The sequence below is a fragment of the Dama dama genome, chromosome 21 (genome assembly GCF_033118175.1).
Source record: "Dama dama isolate Ldn47 chromosome 21, ASM3311817v1, whole genome shotgun sequence".
Taxonomy (NCBI): Eukaryota; Metazoa; Chordata; class Mammalia; order Artiodactyla; family Cervidae; genus Dama; species Dama dama.
In genome coordinates this window covers 53,484,992-53,512,642 of record NC_083701.1, presented here as the reverse complement: position 1 = coordinate 53,512,642, position 27,651 = coordinate 53,484,992, and the positions used below count along the sequence as shown (strand labels likewise).

Below are 27,651 nucleotides of genomic sequence, written 5' to 3'. Positions count from 1 at the left end.
GTAGCTCAGACAGTAAAGAATCTGCCTGCAACGCGGGAGACCTGGGTTTGATCCCTGGTTTGGGAAGATCCCCTGGAGAGGGCATGGCAACCCACTCCAGTATTCTTGCCTGGTGAGTCCTCTATGGAGAGAAGAGCCTGGAAGGCTATAGTGGGATCACAGAGAGTCGGACACAGCTGAGTGACTAAGCACAGCACAGCAAAGTAAGTACTTTAGGGGATGCAAAGGTGAACAAGACAAGGCATTTACCTTCCTTACTGTGCAGAGGAGGAGATAACGTGGATGCAAACAATTATGTTCTAGGATAAGATTAAAATTATATATAAATAAAAAGATATAACTAGGTATGAAAAGAAGTCTTTATATAATGAAAGAATTTTGACTCGGTTTTCCTTTGTTGTATCTTAAAATTTATTTTTAAAGGTGAATTTGCTACACAGACATGTCTCCAAGGAAAGTTTGGAGAAGAAATAGGAAGTGACCAGTTTGGAGGCTGCATTATGCTTCATGCTCCTATACCTGGTGTTAACATGGTAACTGGAAGGATAGAATATGTGGAGGTAAGAGGCACTATTATTAGTGGTTTGTCCAAAGTTGTCTATACAATGAGTTTGTATTGAGCACTTGCTTTTTGCCAGATGCTGCTTATAATAATGTTTGGTAGAAGAGACATATAAATAAACAGACAGTGTCAATACATCTGTTATTCATCTATATCATCATGCCAAAATTTTGATGATGTATATCATCATGCCAAAATTTTGTTTCTTTTTCTTATACCCACCCCATGTCAAATTCATTAACAAGTTCTGTCCCAAAATAGTGTGTCCTGAATCCATTATTTTTCCAGCACTCCACCTGTTTCCAAACCCAAACCACCGTCACCTCTCACCTGGACTACTATGCTTTTCTCCTAACTGATCTTCCTGCCTCCACCTTTTCTGCAACAGAATCTCCACACCACAGCCAAAGTTCAGCTTTTTTATTTTTTATTTTCTTTTATTGGAGAATAATTGGTTTACAATATTGTGTTGGTTTCTGCCATACATCCCCATGAATCACCCACCGGTATACATATGTCCCCTTCCTCCTGAACCCCCCTCCCATCTCCCTAGAGCCTATTATCCAGAGTGAAGTAAGTCAGAAAGAGAAAGACAAATATCATATATTAATGCATGCATATGAAATCTAGAAAGATGGTACTGATGAACTTGTTTGCAGGGCAGCGATGGAGACATAGACACAGAGAACAGACGTGTGGACAAAGTTCAGGCTTTAAAGTGTGAATCAGATCTTGCCACACTGTGTTCGAAACTCTTCAGTAGCTTCACAATACACTTAAAACAAAATGTCCACGCTCTTCCCAGAGGAGCCACACCATCTGACCCCACTCTGGCCCCTTGCTGTCTTGTGTGAACTGCCCTTGGCGCCCACCATGCTGGCCACATAGGCCTCCCTGCGTCATGGGACCACGTCAGGCATGTTCCTAGCTCAGTTCTTCCCACTTGCTCTTCATTTTCCTTAGAATGCTTCTCTGCCAGGTACTTCTGTGTTCACACTCATCTCAGTCAAACCTCTTCTCAGATGTATCTCTTCAGAGAGGCTGTGCCTCACCACCTTTGTTTGAAAGAGCTGCCAAACTCCTATTTTTCTTTATTAACTCCTAACTCTAGGTGTGTATATATATATATATATATATATATATATATATTTTTTTTTTTTAATCTCTTCTAGAACATAAGCAGTCCTTCTAGTTTTCTACTGATTCCTCTGTAGCTGGAGCAGTGCTTGGTACATAGCAGATTCTTAATTGACTATAAATTGAACAAATACATAAATAAAAGAAAAATATGCAAGTTATGTGTAAGATATCAGGAGCTCCTCTGTATCTTCAGTCTATATAATCTGGGTTTAGCATAGTATTTATCAAGTATTCAATAAAAGGAAGGAGGGTGTGAAGGAAGGAAAGATAGTAAAATCCAGAAATCTGTTAAATTGGGAACACTCAACTGTAGTAAGGGTGGCAGAGTCAATGGCTACATTTGGTAAAACTCTCCTCCTCCTAGGTTATGTTACACACATGTAACTTCTGGATATGGACTAAGTGAGGTTACCAGGGTTGACCTGTATAGTAAATATTAGTAATAGTTAATTTATATTTTTATATGAAGAATAAAATTAAATGGATGCCCTAACATTTTATTTCCAAACCTCATAAGATTATATTTCACAGATACACACACATACACACACATAGAGGTGTCTTCTGTCTTAGATTATTAGATCATTTTGGCTGTTCAGTCACTAAGTTGTGTCTGACTCTTTACGACTCCATGGACTGCAGCAAGCCAGGCTTTCCTGTCCTTTACTATCTCCCGGAGTTTGCTCAGATTCATGTCCATTGAGTTGATGGTGCTGTATAATTATTTGATCCTCTGCTGCCCGCTTCTCCTTTTGCCTTGCATCTTTCCCAGAATCAGGGTTTTTTCCAATGAGTTGGCCCTTCACATCAGGTGGATTGTAGACCTTTGAAAGTATAGCAGAGTGGTTAATAAGAACACCAACTCTATAATCAGACCAGTGGGTTTAAGTGGAGCTTTGTGACCATGAAATAGATACTCAGCATTTCTAAATTTCACTTTCTTCATCTATAAAATGAAGCTTATGATGAGTAGCTACTTCCTAGGATTGTAGTAAAGAGTGTGATCATGTGTATGACATTTAGCACAATATCTGGCATTTGATAAATATTCAGGAAATATTTCTTATAATTAAGTAAGGATTAAAAGGAGGAGAAAAAGAAGTATTTTAAGAGGTTGTGTTTTGCTCAACACCAAAATTTCATAATGGAGTCAGGTGAAAAGCAGAAGAGTTGAAGATGGCTTTTGTTCATTCATTCATTTGATAAAAAGCATGAGCACACACAGGCTGTTATATTAATATATTGAATGAAACAAGGTGGGTTGGGGGTTAAAGAACATTTTAAAATGATAAACAGGAATAATATGGGAGAAATCAATGCACTAATAATAGTTAATGTGAAAGTGGATATTATTTTGAAGCAATAAAGTATGATCCAGGCAAACTCTATGTGTATCACTGAATAGCTGTGATTTCTGGGCTTGACAGATATTCCATGCTGGTCAGGCATTCCGATTGGGACGATATCCAATACATTGGCACCTGCTTGGAGATTTACAGTTTAAATCTTATGTAAAAGGCTGTGCAATTCACCAGACCTATAACAGGGCTATTACTATCCATAACACACATCACCTTCTGGTCGAGAGGAATATTATATATGATATCAGGGGAGGAGCATTTTTTATAGAAGACGGCATTGAACACGGCAATATCCTGCAATATAACTTGGCAGTATTTGTACGTCAGAGTACTAGTCTTCTGAATGACGATGTGACTCCAGCTGCATTTTGGGTAACCAATCCAAACAACACCATACGACACAACGCCGCTGCTGGTGGCACTCACTTTGGCTTTTGGTATCGAATGAACAACCACCCTGATGGGCCATCCTATGACCGAAACATTTGCCAAAAAAGAGTCCCTCTTGGAGAATTCTTTAACAACACTGTTCATTCTCAAGGTTGGTTTGGATTGTGGATCTTTGAAGAATATTTCCCCATGCAGACAGGATCATGTACTTCTTTGGTGCCACTGCCTGCGGTATTTCATTCACTCACAACTTGGAATTGTCAAAAAGGAGCCGAATGGGTCAACGGAGGTGCCCTTCAGTTCCATAACTTTGTAATGGTAAATAATTATGAGGCTGGAATTGAAACAAAGAGGATCCTGGCTCCTTATGTTGGAGGATGGGGTGAAACCAATGGAGCACTGATTAAAAATGCCAAAATAGTTGGTCATCTTGATGAACTGGGGATGGGGTCTGCATTTTGCACGACAAAAGGCCTGGTTCTCCCGTTTAGTGAAGGACTGACTGTGTCTTCCGTACACTTCATGAACTTTGACCGTCCCGGCTGTGCAGCTTTGGGAGTGACATCCATCACAGGCATTTGTAACCACAGATGTGGAGGGTGGAGTGCAAAATTCACTGGCATCCAGTATTCTCACACGCCGAACAAGGCTGGCTTTCGATGGGAACATGAAGTGGTACTGATTGATGTTGATGGTTCACTTACAGGTAAGGTGATATTTTCATTTCTGACAAAATATTTTGGAAATGTATTTTTCTCTTGTCAACATGGAGTTGAATTGTCATAGCATATTTGAATGAATCACAAATCTTACCTGGTACCAAACTTTCCTAATGACTTAAAGATGTAGGTCAGCACTAGTCATAGATGACACATTCTTTTCTGGAGAAGTCCAAAGCGATCAGATGCAGCCTCCATATATGTCCTTTTTTCCCCAGCATTTACACTTTGGTTTTGAGTTAATAGCAAATTTTAAACAATATTTATGGAATTAGGGATCACAAAAGAAAGCCATGTCAGTCTGAGAATGACTTTATCTTTTATTCAGTTAATTACATGACTACCCAAATTCTCCAGCCAGTCAGGCCCATAGACGTATAAATTCCAGGTTTATTTACATAAGCAATGTAGACAAACTGGATACATCCTGTTCAAGTACTTTAGAGGGAAGTAGTAAGTCACAGGCCTACTGTTAGCTTTTTTCTTTCCCATCTAAATTCTGAATTTAGAATTGGTTCAAAGAATATGTGAACTGTAGTACAAAAATCAACATTTTTTATAGGTTAAATTTTTCTACCATCTGAAGTTCAGCTCTTTCTGTAAATATGATTTCTAGAATTTAGCATTTTTATAAAATTTTAATGAAAACAACTTGGCCTCCCTGGTGGCTCAGTGGTAAAGAATCTGCCTACCAACGCAGGAGACACAAGTTCGATCCCTGGGTTGGGAAGATATCCTGAAGAAGGAAATGGCAACCCATTCCATTATTCTTGCCTGGGAAATCCTATGGACAGAGGAGCCTGGAGGGCTACAGTCCATGGGGTAGCAAAAGAGTCGGACACAACTTAGCAACTAAACAGCAATAACTATTTGGCTAAATAAGATAGGAAGGATGTGTGTGTATGTATGATTCTGCATAATACCTTATAAAAGAGAAACGACTGACAAGTAAACCTATAGATATTAACAAATGTTTTTGAAAGCCTTTGAAAGAAGTTTTATCTCAATAGTCAAACAGACTGAATACTCACCTATAGTTGTTGATTTGTTTCCTATTCTAATTGTGGCTTTAAGAAGGAGAACATTTGGATAATCCCAATATACAGAGCTTTATTGACCTTTATTCCGTAATTCAACTTAGATTCTTTTTTTTTTTTAATATTTATGTGTTAGGCTGTGCCAGGTCTTAGCTGTAACATGCAGGATCTTTAGTTGAGGCATATGAACTCTTAGTTGGGGCATTTGGTGATCTAGGTCCCTCACCACGGATCAAACCTGGGCCCCCTGCTTCGGGAGCATGCAGTCCTAGGCACTGGACCACCAGGCATGTCCCTCAGTGTAGATTCTTAATGTTTGTTGACAGACTCGGCTGAGAACCCAGGCTTTATGGTCAGACAACCTGGATTTACATCCTTCCTTGTGTCCTTGACCAAGTTACTTATTCCCCACCCCATCCCCTACTGTGTCTCTCATGGGCTCTTCACATCCCATATTTCTGCTATGTTCATGATAAGCTCCCTGAGCAAAGAGTCCATTGTAAAGCCTTTTTAGGAGGGCCCCTTACTCCATGACAAAAAAAGAAAAAAATGAACCAAGACTTTTCGATTGTATTGGTGGCACTCTGGATCATAGTAAGCATATGTTGTAGACAGTTTGGCTTTTTAGTTTTCTGACATAAAATGTGCTGTTTGCGTCCATTTCCTAGGTCACAAAGGACACACCGTCATCCCACACAGCCCTCTGCTGGACCCTTCTCACTGCATTCAAGAAGCCGAGTGGAGCATAGGGTTCCCCGGGTCTGTCTGTGACGCCTCGGTCAGCTTCCACCGGCTAGCATTCAACAAGCCTTCTCCAGTGTCCCTGCTTGAAAAGGATGTGGTTCTCTCAGACTCCTTTGGTAAGTGGAATGTAATCATGTGAACCACTCATTTAAATATGTTTTCTTCAATTTTCATCATCCTCTTCCTGAGTTGTCACTCACTTATTTAGAACACTGCAAAAAGAATAATGTTGCTATCAGTCAGAAGCCAGGCAGGAAAGTAATAACACACCCCAAAACGACTTATGAGGAGTATTGAGTAAATGCATGGATGAGCACAACTTCTGCTGATTAAGGCACCCCAATATCATGGGCTCCCCTAGTGAAGAATCTGCCTTCAATGCAGGAGGCCTGGGTTTGATCCCTGGGTCAGGAAGATCTCCTGGAGGATACTCCAGTATTCTTGCCTGGAGAATCCCAGGGACAGAGGAGCCTGGCAGACTACACCATGGGGTCACAGAGAGTCAGACACAACTGAGGAACTAAGCAGCATGCAAGCATAGCCAATATTGTGACAGAGGGCAGGATAGTTGGCATAGCTTTTGGATTAAGACAGTGAAAATACATCATTGTTTCTGCCCCTAAAAGTAAATTATTTTGATTATCTTTGCTGATTGATGTAGGATGGGGGTGCATCTGCTAGGTGCCTGGCTGCACCCCAGGTGCCAGAGGCTGTTGATTTACTGAGTCGTTTGAGTAAAGATGCTATATGTGGAACACCACATGTGCTTGACATCATTGCCTGATGAAATTGCATTAATTTACCATCATTATTCATGATCCATCTGGCATTTGCACCAGCCAGATAAGCATGTTAAATGGAGATTGGTAGGAATCCTAATCATCACATCTCTCAGATTTTTTTGTTGTGGCTTTATTTTCTATATTTTCCCCCCTCAAGGGCTTGGAATTGCTTTTAATTTACTATCTTGTTAAGGTGGTGGCAGGGGGAAGTATGGTTCCTAAAGTGTTCACTGAGTCCTTCCTACCTGATTTTCCTTCCCTTCATTAGGAACTCTTCCAATTACTAAATATGTCTATTTTCATCATGTCTGACCTGGTATGACTGGACTGGCTCCGATCTATATATCATTCCATCCACCCCTTTATACACACATCCACCATCTGTCTGAATTATTGGTTAAAATGTGTGTGTTCTCAGTCGCTCAGTTGTGTTCAACTCTTTGTGACCCATGAACTGTAGCCCACCAAGCTCCTCTGTCCACAGGGTTTTCCAGGCAAGAGCCCTAAGTGGGTTGCCATTTCCTCCTCCAGGGGATCTTCCCAACCCAGGGATTGAATCCACATCACATGCATCTCCTGCATTGGCAGGTGGATTCTTTACCACTTAGCCAGCTGGAAGCCACATTAGTTAAAACATCTACAACTAATCCACTCTCCTATACACTGTTCTGATAGACTGCAGATTTTAGAAAATAGGAAAAGCATTGGTGCATCAAAGATTTGCTAAACATGATTCTCAAATATAGTTTTCCACATTTTCTGCATAAATCTAAATGATACAGCTTCTTGATGACAGTGTTTCCAAATTTCCATGTTTAATGATATTTATAAGGTAGAAACTTGCAATTTGAAACTAAAATTATGTATCTCAATGTAAGCCAAATGAATTTTGAAAACATGTAGCATGATTATACCAGTAATACTGTAGCTGCTAAAATTATAGCTGTGTCAGACCCATCAGACATGCTGGAGTTTTGTTACCCCACCCCATATTGTTAGCTCCTTTTGGTAGGGTATTTCTTGTGAGCATTTCAGCTTCTGCTCTTTCTTCAGAGTTCTATATCTATTCCCACTATATATTTTGCAACTGGAGGAATAACCCTAAGATGACCCAGTGGCCTCAATGGACCAGCCATGAAATGAGCAAAGACACATTCTATGGCCTGGCCTTTGTAAGCTGCCACTCCAGAGGGTTGACCATGGTGGCATTTAGAGCCTTTGAGGGTTTGTATCAGTTCAGATCCAGAAACTAACAACTCTTAGAAGGTTGGGATAGTTTGCTCTCCCTAGGAGGCAGCAGCCCCATAAATGGCTAGACTTCTCCCACTCAGTGTTAGGTGTTTTCAGTCTGTGAATTGGCTTGGATCTAGGAAATAGGTGAGAAGTAGCAAGTTTCCACTTGGGTAACTTGAATTAAATCTATGTCCCCAAGATCTATATACTTTTTCTATCTATGTATGCCAAATGTCACCTTAGTGTGCTACCCACTATTCTCCTAGGGGAGTCTCTTTGCATTGCAGTGACAGAGGCTCAGAGGGTGTGTTTCACCCAGCAAGCACTTTTTAAGTCTTTGAGGTGTCAGTTCTGCTAATAGTTCCTGGGCCAAAGAAGTCACCCAATATCAACAGAACCGGAAAGTGTATTCTGCCCTCAAGGAGTGGAGAGGAGTGGATATTTGCTGAATAATCCAAATTAGCATAGTCGTTCTCATATACCGCATATCTTTTTAAACTTTTTAGTGCCTCTGGTCATGGGCTCTTCAAAACTTAATGCTAATTCGTAAGCCTAAGAATATGTTCATTCTAGATATTGGAATTTGTTTTGCTTTATTCCCTAGTGGCTCAGATGATAAAGAACCCACCGCAATGCAGAAGACCCAGGTTCGGTCCCTGGGTTGGGAAAACCCCCTGGAGAAGGGCGTGGCAACCCACTCTAGTATTCTTGCCTGGAGAATCCCATGGACAGAGGAGCCTGGCGGGGCTACAGTCCATGGGGTCACAAAGAGTCAGACACAGCTGAAGCGACTTAGCATGCATGTACACATCCCCAAAGGAAAAGAATGACAGTTTATTTTTGCTTTGTTCATTTTTTTTAACTTTGGTGTGCTTTTGTTACTTGTTTTCTAAAAATTTTTGCTTTATATTGGAGTATAGCCAATTAACAATGTTGTGATGATTTCAGGTGGACCTCTAAGGGACTCAGTCATGCATATACATGTATCCATTCATCTCCAAATTCCCCCCCCCCCCCCGCATCCAGGCTGCCACAGAACAATAAGCAGAGTACCCATGTGCTGTGCAGTAGGACCTTGTTGCTTATCCATTCTAAGTATAGCTGTGTGTGCTGGACAGTCTATTTTGTAATTTCACTTCTGACTTTTTTCTCCTAATTCGGAAAGGGACGAGGTTGCAAATTTAATGTAAAATTCAATCAAAGATGAAAGAAGGGAGAGGAAAAAATGTAATTAATTAATCACAGATTTTTTTCTTTATATTGTGAGAGATCTTTTCAAACCTTCACCCAAAGTTGTCAGGCATTCTCTCAGATTAAATCTTTTTCCCGTAACAGGTAGTTCAGGTTCCAGGTTTGTCATTCACAAAATTTGGAGTGTCGCGGCCAGTGTTAGAGGCTGCTTGTAGCCTAGTTCCCTAAGCGCTATCAACCAAAGATTTCCATTCATACTCGTTAGGCTGATTTTCATTAACACAGCAAGTATAAGAGAATTTAATAATGTTTAGGACATATATTTACATATTCTGCAAATAAGGATTTTGAAGAAGAATAGAAATGGAATTATATTTCAGATCAGTGATATTTTAAAAACTGTATTGATATATCTAAGCACTTTGTCTTAGTCATTATGTCATCATATTTCAATTTTATTTTTCCCCAGGGAATGTAAGCTCCATATCAATTCAAAATTCCAAGTGAGAAAACATTTTATGTTTCAGTTAAGTGTGATATTAAGTGTTGGGGCCTTCAGGTCAACAAAGACATTTAGAACATAAGTAATGAAATGCTATACTGATCTCTTTAGAGACTTCCATTGCTGCTGCTGCTACTAAGTCACTTCACTTGCATCTGACTCTGTGTGACCCCATAGACGGCAGCCCACCAGTCTCCCCCGTCCCTGGGATTCTCCAGGCAAGAATACTGGAGTGGGTCGCCATTTCCTTCTCCAATGCATGAAAGTGAAAAGTGAAAGTGAAGTCGCTCAGTCGTGTCCGACTCTTAGCGACCCCATGGACTGCAGCCTACCAGGCTCCTCCATCCATGGGATTTTCCAGGCAAGAGTACTGGAGTGGGGTGCCATTGCCTTCTCCATTAGAGACTTCCATTGACTAGACTAATATTTACCTTTGCACTTACCCATAAGAGAAGAAATTTTCTAGAGGTAAATTACTATTGTTTGTTTATGTCCTATAGGCACAAGCATTGTTCCCTTTCAGAAGAAACGACTGACTCATATGTCTGGCTGGATGGCTCTGATTCCAAATGCAAAACACATTAACTGGTATTTTAAAGGTGTAGATCACATAACCAACATATCGTATACATCAACATTCTATGGATTTAAGGTAAATAAAGAGTTGCATAATCCATCTTCTGATCATTTATGTTGCATATTATTCTAACGCAGCCCACTCACACCAATTGTGAGACCCAGACTGTCCTTGCCTCACATATTGACACTTTTCATGACCCATCTTAAATCTCAGAAGCCCAAAAAAATCCTTCTTCAAAAATCAGAAGTAAGCGATCCTTCTGCCACATTCCTGTAGTACTAAGCTTATTATATCCCTGATAATAGCTGACATTTATTGAGTACTTATGATGTTTTGGAATACAGTTAAGGGCTTTATTATTTGTATTGTGAAATACAGCAGATACAGAAAATTACAGAAAATAGCAGGCCCGAATCCCATATGCCCACTACCTAGCTATCTGAATCAAACATTCTGTAACATTCTGTGACTCTTTACTTCAGATTTTTTAAAAGAAATAAATATTTTTGGATGAAGTGGGAGTCCTCTGCATGGCTTACTCTGATATCAACCCTCACTCTCCACCACTACTGGTCACCAGTTTTCTGAATTGGGTATTTTCCTTCCTGTTCACATTCTTCTGTTTATGCTACATGGGCAACCAAAAAAAAAAAAAACAAACAAAAAAATGCCTAACACTGTTTCAGGTGTTTTGAAATATTATAGAAATTAAATATCCTCTGAATGTATGCATATGTATGTGTGTATGTATGTATGTATATATATATAGAGAGAGAGAGAGAAGGAAAAAAACTTTCACTGCCTTTGTGATAAACTTAGCATTATTGCCATAGACAGATAAAATGTTAAACAAAATATAAATGCAAAATGAAAAACAAACTAAACCAAAACTTAACTTTTAATATAGGGGTTAAGTGATTCCTGTCATCAAAATGAGTGCATATTATACATAATATTAACATCTTAAATAAACTTTAATAACTTTAATAGGAAGAAGACTATGTAATCATATCTCATAACTTCACTCAAAATCCTGATATGTTTAATATCATTGATATGAGGAATGGCTCTTCAAATCCATTGAATTGGAATACTAGCAAGAATGGAGACTGGCACCTTGAAGCAAACACTAGTACTCTGTATTACCTGGGTATGTATTTAGTAGGCAAAAGTGATTTATTTATTGCTGCATCTAAAGGAGGAGAATAGTGGCTCAATGGGCAAATGCGTTATATAGTGTCTTGTATACAACAGGATTTAATGAGTGTTTGTTGAATTAAAGAGTGGAGACTAAATTTATGCTGGAAAAGGCCTTGAATCGAATTAAGAACTTACGTTTTATGCTTGGAGGTAGCACCATCCTTCATAATTAACTCCAACATTTATTTTACAAAATTAGAGGAAATGAGTACAATGCACTGTCATATATTTTGTTTCCATTTTTATTATTTAACTATTTTGGAAAATAAAAATATTTAAGAATACAGTCTGAGTTCTCAAATATTTGTTTTTGTCAAGATACTTTGACTCTACTTCTTCTCAGATGTGCATTTTGTCAGAATTTCTTCATATCTATTCCATACATTTGAATTATACTAAGTTACTATCTAAAGAGTATTTTCAAATTGCCATGATTTTGTTTACATTCAAATGCTTTGATCATCATGTTAGTTTAAACTGCTTTTATTTTCACTTCCAGTGTCAGGAAAAAATGACCTCCATCAGAGCCAGTCCATTTCTGGGACCCTGGATCCTGATGTGAAGGACGTTATTATTAATTTCCAAGCTTATTGCTGTGTTCTCCAGGATTGCTTTCCTGTGCATCCTCCGTCAAGAAAACCAATTCCCAGGAAGCGACCAGCCACATATAAGTATACAGGCCTTCTGTTCATTAATACGCTTCAGTAGTTCCTGACAGCATCCTTTTCCCCTGTCATCCTGGCTGAGATACTGTGCCCTCCTCCTGCACGGAGGGTCCCAAAACACTTCCACACGCATTGCTTCACTTGAGCATTACAGCCACCGTGATGACAAGATGGAAAAATCTCACAAAAATTATGTGTGAAAGTTACTGGGAATCTCATACTTGCAGAGTATTAGATCAGAATTATTAGACCAACTCCCTTATTATTTGGTGAGGTAGCTGAAGCCCAAAGACCTTAAGTGAATTACCTGAGATCACAAAACTTCTCGATGAGATGCTCAGAACAGCACCAGAAACTGTCTCCTCATTGATCCAGTGCTTTCTTGTGCTATGCTGTGCTTAATTGCCCAGTCGTGTCTGACTCTTTTCAACCCCATGAACGGTAGCCCGCCAGGCTACAGCTTCTCTACAGCTTCATGGGGATTCTCCAGGCAAGAATACTGGAGTGGGTTGCCATGCCCTCCTCCAGGGGATCTTCCCAACCTAGGGATTGAACCCAGATCTCCCACATTGCAGGCGGTTTCTTTACTGTCCGAGCCACCACGGAAGCTCAAGAATACTGGAGTGGGGAGCCTGTCCCTTCTCCAGGGCATCTTCCTGACCCAGGAATCAAACCAGGCTCTCCTGCATTGCAGGCAGATTCTTTACCAGCTGAGCTACCAGGGAAACAATGCTTTCTTAGCAGGTGGCATTTCTTTCTCTAGAATAAGTCTTTTTGTGTCTGTGTGTGTGTGTGTTTATTTTTTATTGAAGTATAGGTGATTTATAATGTTGTTCTAGTTTCTGGTGTATAGCAAAGTGATTCAGTTATACATGTATATTTTTCATATTCTTTTCCATCACAGTTTATTACAAGATATTGTGTGTAATTCCCTTGCTATTCAGGAGGACTTTATTGTTTATTTTATACATAGTAGTGTATTTCTGCTAATTCCAAACTCCTGATTTATCCCTCTTACCCCTTTTTCCCTTTGGTAATCATAGGTATGTTTTCTGTGTCTGTGAGTCTGTTTCCGTTTTGTAAATAAAATTCATTTGTATCATTTTTTACATAAACTGTCTTGGTAAAATCTCATAATACAGCTTGTTTAATTTTATTTCAGATATTTGATTTCCTAAATACATGTTAATTCTCCTAGTTAAAAATAATTTTTCTGTCCTTGAAACTTGTAAAACCCTTTACCTATATTTCTTATATGAAACATCACTTTCTACCTCATATTATAGTAATTACCATATATGGTGGTCCTAGTACATGACAGTACTAGTCTTTAAGACCTTTAAAGGCATGATCCTGATTTGATGTATATTGCGTCCCCTACAGGCAAGTAATAACCATAAAAATAATGTTGGTAATGATAAAAATTAACAATCAGTAGGCATGTAAGAGCCCAGTACTGCACATCAAGTACAAATCAATATTATTTATTAAGTGAATTATAATTTCAAAATATATAGATACTGTGATAACTGTTGCACAAAAGAATAATAATTGAATTTGTTTACACATTCAACCATAAAAAAAAATTTTTACTGAGTACCTGCCACGTTCCAGGCACTGTGTTGAGCACTGAGGTTAGGTTGAGAACAACAGAATGTGGCCCCTGCCCCCATAACATACACTTTATGTATATACCATAGGATCGGTTTTTTCCTCCCACAGTATGAGTTCTGCTCACTAGAAGTCGTTGCAGTTGGATTTGTTAGTTTGTATTTTGCAGATCGCTATCAGTGAGAGAAGGCTTCCCTGGTGGCTCAGCGGTAAAGAACCTCCCTGCAATGCAGGAGACCTGGGTTCGATCCCTGGCTCGGGAAGATTCCCTGGAGAAGGGCATGGCAACCCCCTCCAGTACTGTTGCCTGGAGAATCCCATGGACAGAGGAGCCTGGTGGGCTGCATCCCATAGAGTCACAAAGAGTTGGATACGACTGAGCGACTAACCAGCAGCAGCATCAGTGAGAACAAATAGACTCTTGATCCAAAATTGTGCCTCAGGGATAGAATATTCAGTTCCAGCTACACGACACACAGGTGCTTAGTCCAAGAGGTATTAGGCTTTACTGATCATAACAAAGGGGAATTAGAAGCATACATAACATGTAGTATAGTGCTGCTGGGCATAAGACTGAAAGGCTTGAGAAAAGCTAGATGAACTCAACTATTGAATCTGCACAATGCTGATCGAGTTATTCAGTTAGATAGATATAACCTTTAAACAACCTTCATTGAGATGGCTTCATGAAAAAGTGTATTATTGTAAGTATAAATAATCCTAAATGATGCGCTAACTTCTGTTTTAAACCCATGAAGACAAAATTTTTATAACAGGATTTCTGAGCAACAGATTTTTTAGTAATACACCTGAGTAATTAACATGTGTCATAAAAATATACTTTTAACCAAACAAACTGTATTGGTTATTCTTTAGACTTCCTGCATTAGTATCAGAAAATTTTTTAAATTTCTTACTCAGGCAGGAGAACAACCTCTGTGATCATTTTTAAACAGGAAAATACCCTCAACTGTGTAATAATATTGTTTATAACAGTTTGTCCTGAGATAGTTTCTAGCAGGCACAGTGATGGTAAGTAGAGATGGTGTCTCCTCCAACACACTTTCCATATGCTGTGCTATGCATGCATGGTCAGTCGTGTCTGACTCTTTGCAACCCCCTGGAACATAGCCCACCAGGTTCCTGTGTCCATGGAATTTTCCAGGCAAGAATAATGAAGTGAGTTGCCATTTCCTTCTCCAGGGGATCTTCCGAATCCAGGGATTGAACCTGTGTCTCTTGCATCTCCTGCACTGGCAGGAGGATTCTTTACCACTGGTCCCACCTGGAAAGCCGCACACTTTCCATATTTATTTCAATTTAACATAACACTTTCCACTCTGGTTATAGACTGCTATTTGTGCCCCTAGTCCAGGGGCTTACTCTCATTGACCCATCCTTGCCAATTCAGAGACCATTCTTCCAGGCCTCCTTCATAGAATCTAGCCAACTATATGCCTCTTGTCACTTTCCCCTGAAATAGCACCATATCTAAGAATCTATAAATGGACAAAGGATGCATTTTTTTCACTTTTCCACCTGTGCACACACTGCTCTATTTAAAGTAGGTAACTAACAAGGACGTACTGTAACACAGAGAACTCTGCTCCATATGATGTAACAACCTAAATGGGTAAAGAATTTGAAAAAGAACAGGTACATGTATATGTATAACTGGATCACTTTGCCATACGCCTGAAACCGTCACAACATTGCTAATCAACTATGCTTCAATATAAAATTAAAAAGTTTTTAAAAAGAAATCTTCTAAAGAAATCAAATTATTCATGTGATAGACAAAATTAGGGTATCACAATAAGGCTTTAGTAGGGGAAAAAGTGATTCAGATAGTTTTCTCCAATGGAGAAAAATCTCTTCTGTAGTTATGTGTGTTGTCTTTTACTAAATGCATACGTTAGCTTGTCAGTGAAATTACAAACTATCTAATTTGCATTCTATTATCCCCAAAACATCTAGTATAGTGCTACACCCTAAGGAGATGCTTATTAAATAAACAGAGATAATAGTAAATGGAAATATTTCTTTTCTCTTTTCAGCTTATGGTCGAATAATTCTTTTTGGCAATCATCTCGAGAAAATAATTATACCATACCTTACCCAGGAGCAAATGTTGTTATTCCTGAAGGTAAATGCATAAGTATAAATAAATAAAATGCTTGTGTTTATCACCTTTAGGATAGATGCCACAGTACTTAGCAGTTAGGGTAGATACTGTTACACAGCACACCCTGGAGAAAGAAAATGTGAAGAGGTGGGTTCCATTCTTGTGTCCTGGATGCTATATTATATGCAAAAAAGACTCACTAACTTCAAAATTAGGACTCACCGATAAGGCTGTCAGTGTTTTATCTATAGGCTATAGTCTATGGATTACATTATATTCCTTACATTGAAGTCTTGTTTTATAGGAACATGGATTGTGGCAGACACAGAGATTCCACCAATAGAAAGGCTTGTTATTTGGGGGGTTCTAGAATTGGAAGATAAACATGATGTTCCTACAGAGTCTTCTTACAGAAAAGTTGTTCTGAATGCTACCTACATATCACTGCAGGTAAGACTGAAGGTCTTGTAACTTTCACCCTTACTAGCCAAGTGCTAAAATGTTGGAGATTTATTGAACAGATTATAAGAAAGCATATTCAATTGATGTGAATTGAAACACAACTGGCTCTACCCCATGAAATGCAAGCCTAAGTTCAATACACTGAACTTATGTTTCTGCTCTCCTTTACATTTTAACAACACCTTCCTTACGTGGGAATTATCCTGCTACTTTGTAGTGTGAGGTCTCCTCATTTCGTCCTTTAAAATAATTTATATCATTGTTAGGTAAAACTAAACTCACAGCTTGCTGCAACTAACAGAGAATTCCCTGGAGTTCTGGGGAAAAAAGAGATTTTAAACCTTTAAAAAAAAAAAGTGAACAGTATTTCTTAAGATGAATGGATGTAGAAGGGATTATGAAAACCAGGAGCAGACTAATAAAAATATTTCAGTTGTTTGAAATAATCACCTCGTTCTCTCATAAACCTCAGATGGTCTTGAATATGTAGTAGTTTAATCAATTTAATTGTTCTGTCAGTGTTTTATTGGTGTTCATTTAAAAGAATAGCTTAACCAAAAGCTATTAAGCACCACTAAAAAATAAGTGGGAGCCTTTCTTTCATAAAACTAGGCCTTTAAAGCTTGAAAGATATGTGATATTTTGGTTAGATGCAGAGCCTAGAGGGAAGTTACCGCTACAATTGAATCCTTACTTCATTGTTAAATTGTTGGGTAACAGGTTAAGTTATTTGACTTCTTTCCACATCAGTTTTATCATCTATGAAACGAGGATAATAATTCCAATTCATGGGTTTAGTGTCAAGGTTAAATGATATAAAATATGTAAAGCCTTGCATGTTATACCTGGCATAGAATCAGAAACCATTTAGTAATAGCAAGTTTTATTAACAGTGATGGCTCATGAATAGCATAGCTTGGCTTCCCCAGTAACTCAGCAGTAAGGAATCCACCTACAATGCAGGAGACACAAGTTGTATCCCTGAGTCGGGAAAATCCCCTGGAGAAGGAAATGGCAACCCATTCCAGTCTTCTTGCCTGCAGAATTCCATGGACATAGAAGCCTAGTGGGGTACAGCCCATGAGGTCACAAAAAAGTTATAGCAACTGAACAAAAACGAAAAGAATATACTTTATATATGCTGCATTATTTTAAGATACAGTGTGATCTGTTCAAACGGCATTAGTTTAGGTGTCAGGAGGTCTCATTTTAGGTCCAGTTCTGACAAGTAGAGGTTGAATTTGACCTTGGACAAAATCATTTAAATTGCCTATCCCAAAGTGGAGGAGTTAAATTAAGATCGCTTCTAGTTACAATACTGTTTTTTGTAAAACCACAGTTCATTTATTTTCATTAGGGGAGTCTGCAAGCCTTCCTAATTCCTTTTTTATGGGGAAGATTTTCCTGCTCAGTTTCTAAGTATTAACAACTTTCTGCTTCATTGCAGGGAGGTAGATTAATCGGTGGCTGGGAAGACAATCCTTTCAAAGGAGAATTACAGATTGTTCTGAGAGGGAATCATTCTACTCCAGAGTGGGCTCTTCCAGAAGGACCAAATCAAGGATCCAAGGTCTTAGGTATGTGCTCCCAGATACCAAAAGAATTATGTTGTTTTGAGAATTTGCTTTAAAACATGGAGCACTAATAGACTTGCCCTTAGTTCATAATGTTACAGTATTAGAAGTTTTTACAAACACTGATTTGTAGTAATGGGTTATAAAAGTTGCCGACATTTTAAAAAATTAAATCATGCCACATTAAATTCTAAACCAAAATGTAATTTATTACAAAACTAACATTGATCACTCCATATGTAGATTATTTCTCTGATGTGGTTTTTCTTCATAATCTTTCTTTTGTAGAAACAATAATGTTTTTCATACTTTAGGACTTTTCCCCTAAAAGGTAACTTTCCTGCACATTATTCGTACCCAGTATTAGTAATCTGTGGATCACTTGACTGCTGTCAGTTATCCAGTTGTAACTATTGCTGTGTTTTAATTTTCCAGTTGTATTTGTGTGGTTGTACAGATTCCCACTTGAGCCTAGAAAGCAATGGAACTGAGAGGGTTTAACTTGGTCCCAGTGCTGCTGCTGCTGCTAAGTCACTTCAGTCGTGTCCGACTCTGTGCCACCCCATAGACGGCAACCCATCAGGCTCCCCCGTCCCTGGGATTCTCCAGGCAAGAACACTGGAGTGGGTTGCCATTTCCTTCTCCAGTGCATAAAAGTGAAAAGTGAAAGTGATGTCGCTCAGTCGTGTCCGACTCTTAGCGACCCCATGGACTGTAGCCTACCATGCTCCTCCATCAATGGGATTTTCCAGGCAAGAGTACTGGAGTGGGGTGCCATTGCCTTCTTCGTTGGTCCCAGTAAATAACCGCTTTTATTAATACCACTGCATCTTTTTTTAATTTATTTATTTTAATTGGAGGCTAATTACTTTACAATATTGTAGCGGTTTTTGCCATACATTGACATGAATCAGCCATGGGTGTACATGTGTTCCCCATCCGGAACCTCGTTCCCGCCTCCCTCCCCATCCCATCCCTCAGGGTCATCCCAGTGCACCAGCCCTGAGCACCCTGTCTCGTGCATCGAACCTGGACTGGCGATCTATTTCACATATAATATACGTGGTTCAATGCTATTCTCTCAAATCACCACTACATCTTTACTTAAAAGATACATGCTGTGTTGGCCATAAGGCTCATTTGTTCAAATTTTTTTCCCCCATACTATCTTATGAAAAAAACCGAAAATGAACTTTTTAGCCAACTCAATGAATGTGCTTCACTCGCTCTAATGTACAATTTCTAAAACAGTGATAGTAAGTAAGGGGATTTTTTAAATGGCTTAAAATTGAGTTAGCTCTTCTGAGACAGACAAATTCAAATCTTAAAAGTTTCCTGGGACTTCCTTGGGGGTTCAGTTGGTTAAGACTTTGCTTCTTGGGCAAGAGTTGTAAGTTTGATCCCTAGTCGGGGAACTAAAATACCACACAGTGTGGGATAAAGAAAAGAAAAAAGAAAAAGAAAAATTTCCTGAGGCAGATAAATGTAACCTTAAAAAACATTTTGTGCTTTTATGTGCTTATTTTTTAATTTCAAAAATACTCTAAAAACACAGAACAATATCAAGAAAAGACATACGTCTTACCAGTTCTCCTCTCTGCATGAGGAAACTAACATTAGCAGTTTCTTCATGTTCTTTTCATGCTTTTTATCTAGGTCTGTATTCATATTACATAAAATGACTTGAAGCCTTATACAAAAACATGGTCAAGCTAAATATATTACTGTGCATTTTCTTGTTAACATATGAACATCTTTCCAGATCTATACTTCCATATAAAACTCTTCCTTTTTATGGCATATTACACCACAGTATTATAATATATTCTAATTTACTCCTTCATTATGCTATTGATGTACATTTAGATTAATTCTAGTTTTTCTAATATATCCAAATATTGTTGTATTAAGCATCCTCATTCGTGTATCCTTGTGTACTGGATTTAATTTCTAGGGACCAGATTCCTAGCAATGGGTCAGAAAGCCAAAGCCTTCTTCTGTAGCCCTCAGCAGATAACCCTAATCCTTTGCATTAATTCTAAAATGTTCAATCACTTACTGAAATATATCTATTGTTTCATTTTATACTAGCACCTAACTCAGTTCTGTATGGTGAATAAATAGGAGTGGATTTTTCTCCTTCAGGGGTGTTTGGTGAACTGGACCTTCATGGAATTCCACATTCGATATATAAAACTAAGCTCTCAGAAACTGCAGAGGCAGGTTCCAAAGTCCTCTCTCTGATGGATGCTGTGGATTGGCAGGTAGAGGAATTGCTCTGTGGGGGGAAGTAAAAACATGCAGTGGGTCAACTTAAAAAGGTTTTGTCTTTATTTTCATGGACATTTATTTTCTCACATGATTATCCAGGCAAGAAATGTGTGTTTTACAATGAATGTTTTAGCTTGCACTCAAAAATATGACTTTGAAAGCAGGCATTTAAAAGTTGTCGTGTCAGAGGGTCTTCAGAATATATAAAGAACGTTATGTATAAGTCACAAAAGGAAAATATGAAGGTTTGGGGGTAAAAAAAATTGTGTACAAATTCTTGGCAAACAGAAAAAGGAATTTTTTTAAAATGCACTTTTGTGTTATCTCACTTGTCTGAGACTTGCTTCTAATTTGTGATTTTACACATTAAGTGTTTGGAAAGAAACCAGATCTTGATGTTTGCTGCTGCTGCTAAGCCTAGTGATATTCAAAAAAGGCCTATGTTAAGTAAGAGATTTTGGTAGAATATGAATAGTGGCAATTCCAATCTCTACTACATTCATAGGTTTGCATGGGTTAATTGTGATAGTTGAGATGTGATTACTTTTTAAAGGTGATTAAATGATTTAAATATCCCCATTATCCAATTAGCATTTATTATTACTTATCCAGTTAATATTTTATGCATATTATTTATGCAGTTAATATTTAGCTGAGTGTCAAACTTTTCTAGGCACAGAGGTATCATTTGTGAAGAAACTGGTCAAAACAGAGAGAAAATTGCATTGAGGTGGGAGAGGCAGACACTAAATGAATAAATAAATGTGTTAATTTTAGATCATAATCTTCATAATGAAGGAAATAAATCAGGTGTGATAGAACTACCATGTAGAGGGTGGCAGATGACATTAAATTGAGTTGCCAAAGAAGGCCTCTCAAAGGTGTGACAGGATTCAGGACTTGCTACCCCAAAATATTGACTATTTTAAGCTGAAAAATTTCTGCGCGTGCAGGAGGACTTTCTGACCTTTCCCTGAAGCAGGTCATAAAACCTTCATGTAAAAGTTGCCCACCCTATACCTGGAAGAAAGGACCATCCTCAGCCCTAAAGACAAAAAGACACAGAGAGGAATCAGAATGGACAAGTGTTGCTGTTTATCCCAGTTTCCTACACTTAGCTCACACCCTATCACATTTTCCCTGTACTCCCCACTGTTCCATAAAAATGCTCAGGTTTGTGGTCCAGTAGTTAAGAATCTGCCTGCCAATACAGGGAACATGGGTTCAATCCCTGGTATGGGAAGATTCCACATACTGTGGGGCAACTAAGCCCGTGCACCCCAACTACTGAACCTGCATTCTGGAGCAACCCGGTTTGTGACAACTGAGCCCAAGTGCTGTAACTTCTGAAGCCCATGTGCCCTAGAGCCTGGTCTCTGCTGCAAGAGAAGCCACTGCAATGGGAAGCCCGTGCACTGCAACTGGAGAGTAGCCTCACTTGCCACAACTAGAGAAGGCCTGTGTGCAGCCACAAAGAGTCAGCGCATCAGTAAATTTAATAAATAAATAATTTTTTTTAGTGCTCAGGTTTAACAATTCCTTCGTCTTCTGTTGTATAAAACTTACACTGGATAAAATTTATACCCTTTTCTCCTGTTACTCAGCCTTTTGTTACAGGGGTCGCAGCTGAGAACTTGGAAGAGTAGAGGAAAAACATCTTTTTCCTCCTCTGTGAGTATAGTTGAGCAGAGGCTTGGATGACAAAGAGGAGCTTATCATATATGACAGAGATTCTAAGACTTGACCCTGTACTTGTCACTTTTCTCTGCGTTTCTCACCTTTCAGGAATATCCAGTGATAGTTAAGTGTATAAAAAAAATCTGGGGGAAATTTTTTTAAGTCTTAAGAATATTATTCTGAGCAATTTTTAATAAAAATACAAATATATTTGCTTTGGCCTATCTAATTTTAAAAATGTATATTAAATGACTGAATTCAACTTGAGGAAATGTTGACATAATTCAGAATATAGAATTCTTGGTATCAAACTAAAGCATATTTATTTTAGAAACCTAAAGGTATGGTTTGTTTTCTCTGATAATACTATGGTTGTAACCAATGTAAGTTAAATTAGAATTATTTAATAGTTATTAAGAGATATAAGCCTATTTTTTTAAATTGTCTTGAATTTGTAATTTTTCTAAGGAGGGTGAAGAGATTGTCATAACAACCACGAGCTATGATTTCCACCAGACGGAAACTAGAAGCATCGTTAAAGTCCTGCATGATCACAAAATTCTCATTCTCAATGATACCCTTTCCTACACCCACTTTGGTAAGTGGCTGTTCTTTAACTGAATAGCTATAGCATTAAAATGTCTTGAAAAAAGTCACATTTTAGTCCTCTCCTCTGTACTTGCAATTATTTGATGAAATAGCTCACAATTATTTTATAGGTGCATTTCAGTGAGATTGGCAGCGGTACCCAGAGGGTGCTCCTCTTCATGTGTTGGCTGCCAAGAGTTCCTGCTATATGTATGTGTTTATTCAGCAAATATTTGGCGGTGACCATTATATTCCATGGGATAAGCTTGCACTTTCTGTTTTAAGCAAGCTTCTAGACATACTCATGCACACTGAAATTTGAGAAGCCTTGGTCCAAGAGCATCTTTGCCCTGATTGGTTTCACTGACACATTCCTCAGTGGTAACTGCGTTTAGACAAACTACTGCAAAATGGTAAACTCTGATTCTCAAGGAGAGAAGGAATTAATCAGAATCACTTGGAGGTGATCTTTCAGCTTGTAGAATCAGGGCCTTTCCAGCACCCCAGGCTTTTCCCATTTCACATGCTGTGCTGTGCTTAGTCGCTCAAATATGTCCAACTCTGCGACCCCTGGACTGTAGCCTGTCAGGCTCCTCTGTCTATGGGGATTCTCCAGGCAAGGATACTAGAGTGGGTTGCCATGCCTTCCTCCAGGGAATCTTCACCACCCAGCGATCAAATCCAGGTATCCTGCATAGTAGGTGGATTCTTTACTGTCTTAGCCACCAGGGAATCCTCATTTCACATGCTGCCTTCATCTGAATCACAGGAGGTGGAAGCAGACAGGAGTGTAATGTTAGAAAAGCCATTCAGGTACTTCTGATGTTCCTGAGAACCTCAGCTGAGACGGCATGATACACTGGTAGATATCTGACCTGCATGAAAAAAGAAACTTTTTAAAGCAGTATTTTGATAGAAGCATGTGTTTATCATTCTATATCATGTATTTTTTCTTTAAATCAAAAGTAAAGGGTTTCTTTGAAGAATAGTTTAATCATAAGATAGTTTTTGAAGTTTGATAGTATAGATTCTTTCATTTAAAGTACCAGATACTTCTCTCTGTTTGAATGTACCTGCTTGTCTTAAAGTTTTGAGTGAGATCTCTTGAAATGTAGAATGTAATTTAGGTTATGTTTTTAAATCATGAAAATGTAAATGTACAGACTGTGTTTGATAAATAGGATATACTACATATTTACAAAGAATTGTGTTTGGTACAAAACATATCACAGGAAAAGCAGAGCTAACCAAGGTTTAAGCATCAGGAGAGGTAATATCTATGTGTTACTGATCCTCCACATGGCCATAGGCAAGTTCTTTTACTTCTCTATCTCATTTCCTCATCTGTTAAAATTACAGTAAGCTCCCCAACTTGCCTTACAAGTATATTTTTATGTATAATTTGAAGTGATCACAAAATACCTATGAAACAATCACTTCCTAAGCAATTATAGTAATTGCTTTGGTATAAATAGAATAACTACTTTTGATTATTTTTTATAAATAAAAAGGTGTAATTTCTAGCTGCCGTCTGTGTACGTTTAAGCGTGTATCTCGAGTCAATTCATGTATTTGTTCTGACTTTTGGCATATTAGAAAGTTATGTGGCCTGTAAGCTGCGAAGAAACTAGTAAAGACAGATATTTCTCAGTGTTGGTAATAATCTAACTGTCCTTCTGCTGCAGCTGAAAGATACCATGTTCCTGGAACAAGTCAGAGCTACACATTAGCCGCTGACGTTGGGATACTGAGTAGGAACATCAAAATACTTGGTGAGGATTATCCAGGTTGGTTGAAGGAATCTTTTGGTGCACGCGTCCTAGTCAGTTCCTTCACTGAAAATATGGTGACTTTTAAAGGTTAGTACAGATTCAGTTTATTTTTCTAAATGAAATATAGCATGGTCTCTTCCATGTTTAATTCTTAAATAATCCTCACTCTTTTATAGGATCATTTGTGTCAAAAAAAAAAAATATATATATATCCAACTGAGTAAATTTTAAAGATCTCATTAGCTTTATTCAAGGATACATGAATGGGGCAGCAGCCAATCTAACAAACGCAAAGGAGCATCAAAGAGCTGTGCAAAACAGAAGACTTTTATAGGCAGAAGGCAGCAGCAACAAGGTAGTTATTCTAGGCAAAAAGAGGACTGGCAATTGCAAAGCTACTTTTCATGTAGAGGGAGCAGAGGTTTATCAAGCAGATTACCTAATCAATGCTGATCGGGCAATTCCTGATGGGCTGGTTTAAGATTCCATTTCAGGAGAGCTGAAACTGTAATTAAGTCTGTTTGGTGGTGCAGGGCTTAGCAAAAGGGACTCTGTTTTGGGCCTAATGTATTGTTTTTAACACTGAAAAATAGAGCCTTGATATGTATTATATAGTCCAGGTACCACCCTCCAGAACCAAATTACTAACATTATTCTTCTAATTTTATCTTCATAGACAAAATAATTATCAAATTAACAATGACCTTAGGTAACAGCTTACCCTCTGTCACATGCCTGGTGCTAAGTTGCTTTAGACATGTCCAACTCTGTGATCCTATGGACTGGTAGCCCACCAGGTTCCTCTGTCCATGGAATTCTCCAGCAAGAATCCTGGAGTGGGTTGCCATGCCCTCCTCCAGGGGATCTTCCCAGGCTAGGGATCGAACCTGCATCTCTTATATCTCCTGCATTGGCAGGCAGGTTCTTTCCCACTAGTGCCACCTGGGAAGCCCGCTTACCATCACACTCAAAGACAAATCAGTTCATAACAAGCACAACCAATCTGTTATTCTTGTGTGAAGGAGAATTTCTAACATATATTAAAAATAGAGAAATGTATAATGCTTATCATCACCAATTATCACAAGTATCAGCTTTGGCCAATCTTGTTTTACCTATGTGTTCACCCACTTTCTTCAAGCCCCAGATTATTTTTGATGCAGCAGGCATATATTTTTTAAGATATAATGGACACATAATATTGTGTAAGTTTCAGGTGTATAGTATGTTGATTTGATACTTTTATATATTGCCATTTGATTACCACAGTAGTGTTAACTAACATCTCTGTCATGTCATATAATTATTATTTCTTTGGTTGTGGTGAGCACAATTAAGACCTAGTCTCTTAGCAACTTTGAAGTTTATAATATGGTATTTTTACTGTTTCCCTATGCTGTACATTGGATCTCCAGGACTTATTTATCTACTAGTTGCAAGTTTATACCCTTAAATAGCTCCCTATTTCTCCCACCCCACAGATCCTGATAGCCACCTTTCTATTCTCTGTTTTTATGGGTTCAGCTTTCTTGTATATGTTAGTCGCTCAGTCGTATCCAACTCTTCACAATGCCAAGGACAGTAGCCTGCCAGGCTCCTCTGTCCATGGAATTCTCCATGCAAGAATACTGGAGCAGATTGCCATTTCCTTCTCCAGGGGCTCTTCCTGACCCAGGGATCGAACCTGAGTCCATTTCATTTATATGCAGAAGCTTTTTAAGATTCCACATATAAATGAGATCATACAGAGTTTATCTTTCTCTGACTTATCTCACTTAGTGTAATTCCCTCCAGGTCCATCCATGTTGTCCCAAATGACAGAATTTCCTTCTTTCTTACTCATGGCTGAATGATGTGATATATGTATATATACAGTGGAATATTTTAGATAGATAGAGGGGAGGGTGTCTCACATCTTTATCCTTTCATCCATGGATGGACAGTCGGGTTGCTTCTGTATCTTGGCTATTATGAATGAAGCAACCACATATGCGTCTAGAGATATTTCACTGTGTAACTCTAAAAGACATCTTTAAAAACATCTGTAAGAATCAGATTTTAAAATCTTAGCTATAATTTCTAAACATCAAATGACTATTCAGAATTCTCCAGTTCATTCCTTCTTCCCCTTCCTCCCTTCCTCCCTCCGTCCAACTCCCTCTTCTTTCCTCCTCCCCTTTCCCATTTTCCTCTTCTTTCTTTTTTTTTCACTTCCTTTCTTTCCTTCTTTCTCTTTGATTTTTTGTTCAAGTTGGACTCTAAATAGATCCATATCGCAATTGGTTATGAATCTTAAATCTCTGATTCAATTTTCTTCCCTTGTAATCTACTAGTAAAAGAAGCTAGGTCCTCTGTCATAGAGTGTCTGCAATAGTCCCAATTATTGATGCACCCCTAGAATTTAACATGCCCCTGCCTCCTTTGTATTCTCTATGAATAAGTAGCAAAAATTTAGAACTAGTAAAATGACCAGACCAAGACTCAATTTTTAGGCAAGAATTCCTCACAACTGGTAGTTGTTTTTCCATTAGTAGGCACGTAGTATACAATTGTTCTTCCTTTTGTGAAGTTAGCAATTATTAATAATCATTGCCTGGATCTATTAAATCACTGAGGTTTAAAAAGGTAACACTACCATTCCCTCCTCTTTTATAATCTTGAATATTTCTATAAAGAGAAGCTTCCCCAGACAACTGTTTGACCACCTTGAAGGATAGTTTATATAGAAAAAATGTTGAATTCTTTCCTTTTATTTATTGGTTTTCAAAATAATGAATTGGTTCCCAATCATCCTCTGAAGGTGACAAGGAGTTTTAGTTTTGTTTTCTTATTAGTATCATTATGAACTTCTTATGTTCTTCACCATATATCCAAATGCCGGCTCATGGATTTCCAGACAGAAATCAATTTCCCTTCTAGTGTAAAATAACTCTTCTCCAATGCATTTCATTAGATATCAGTTTCTGAAACAAGGAATATTCTCTAGTGTTTTTTTTTTCAGACATGAATCGTTGTGCCCCAGTTAACCCGTATAAAAGACAGGGATAATCAGAGTTCTTGACTCATAGATTTGTATGAGAATTAAACATTGCCTGTTAAGCACTTAGTACAGAACTTGACATAGAGTCAGCTCTCACAGATTGTTATGGCTGTTCCTAATAATCTATGAAATTGCTTTTTGTCACTTCAGTGGCACTTATGACAAACTCAATCTGCAGATACTTCGCAGTGCATATTCTGGAAAAAATTATGTAAAGATAATGTCTTTAAAAAGCTCTTTGGAGCATCAAAATTGAAATGTCAGGTAAATTATAACTTGTATCTCATGTCATGCATTCTTAACAGGGACAGTATAACACCGACAGGTGTAAACTGACTCTTGGGGGCAAAAAAAGCTTAAACAGTTTATGGTCCTCCAAAGGGCCACTATACAGTGACAGATATGTAGTTGCTGTTCAGTTGCTA

General features: G+C 38.3%; 1 protein-coding gene across 1 annotated transcript in view; it reads left to right on the top strand.

Annotated features, from left to right (window-relative positions):
- Positions 1-27,651, top strand: part of PKHD1L1 (PKHD1 like 1) — a 171,522-nt gene that overhangs the window by 100,823 nt on the left and 43,048 nt on the right. Inside the window, exons 48-59 of the mRNA XM_061122850.1 lie at positions 424-560; positions 3,130-4,159; positions 5,878-6,069; positions 10,162-10,313; positions 11,232-11,391; positions 11,941-12,112; positions 15,775-15,863; positions 16,147-16,292; positions 17,752-17,881; positions 20,024-20,142; positions 22,295-22,424; positions 24,100-24,273. Of these exons, the coding sequence (XP_060978833.1) occupies positions 424-560; positions 3,130-4,159; positions 5,878-6,069; positions 10,162-10,313; positions 11,232-11,391; positions 11,941-12,112; positions 15,775-15,863; positions 16,147-16,292; positions 17,752-17,881; positions 20,024-20,142; positions 22,295-22,424; positions 24,100-24,273 (2,631 nt within the window). The remainder of the gene's footprint in view (positions 1-423; positions 561-3,129; positions 4,160-5,877; positions 6,070-10,161; positions 10,314-11,231; positions 11,392-11,940; positions 12,113-15,774; positions 15,864-16,146; positions 16,293-17,751; positions 17,882-20,023; positions 20,143-22,294; positions 22,425-24,099; positions 24,274-27,651) is intronic.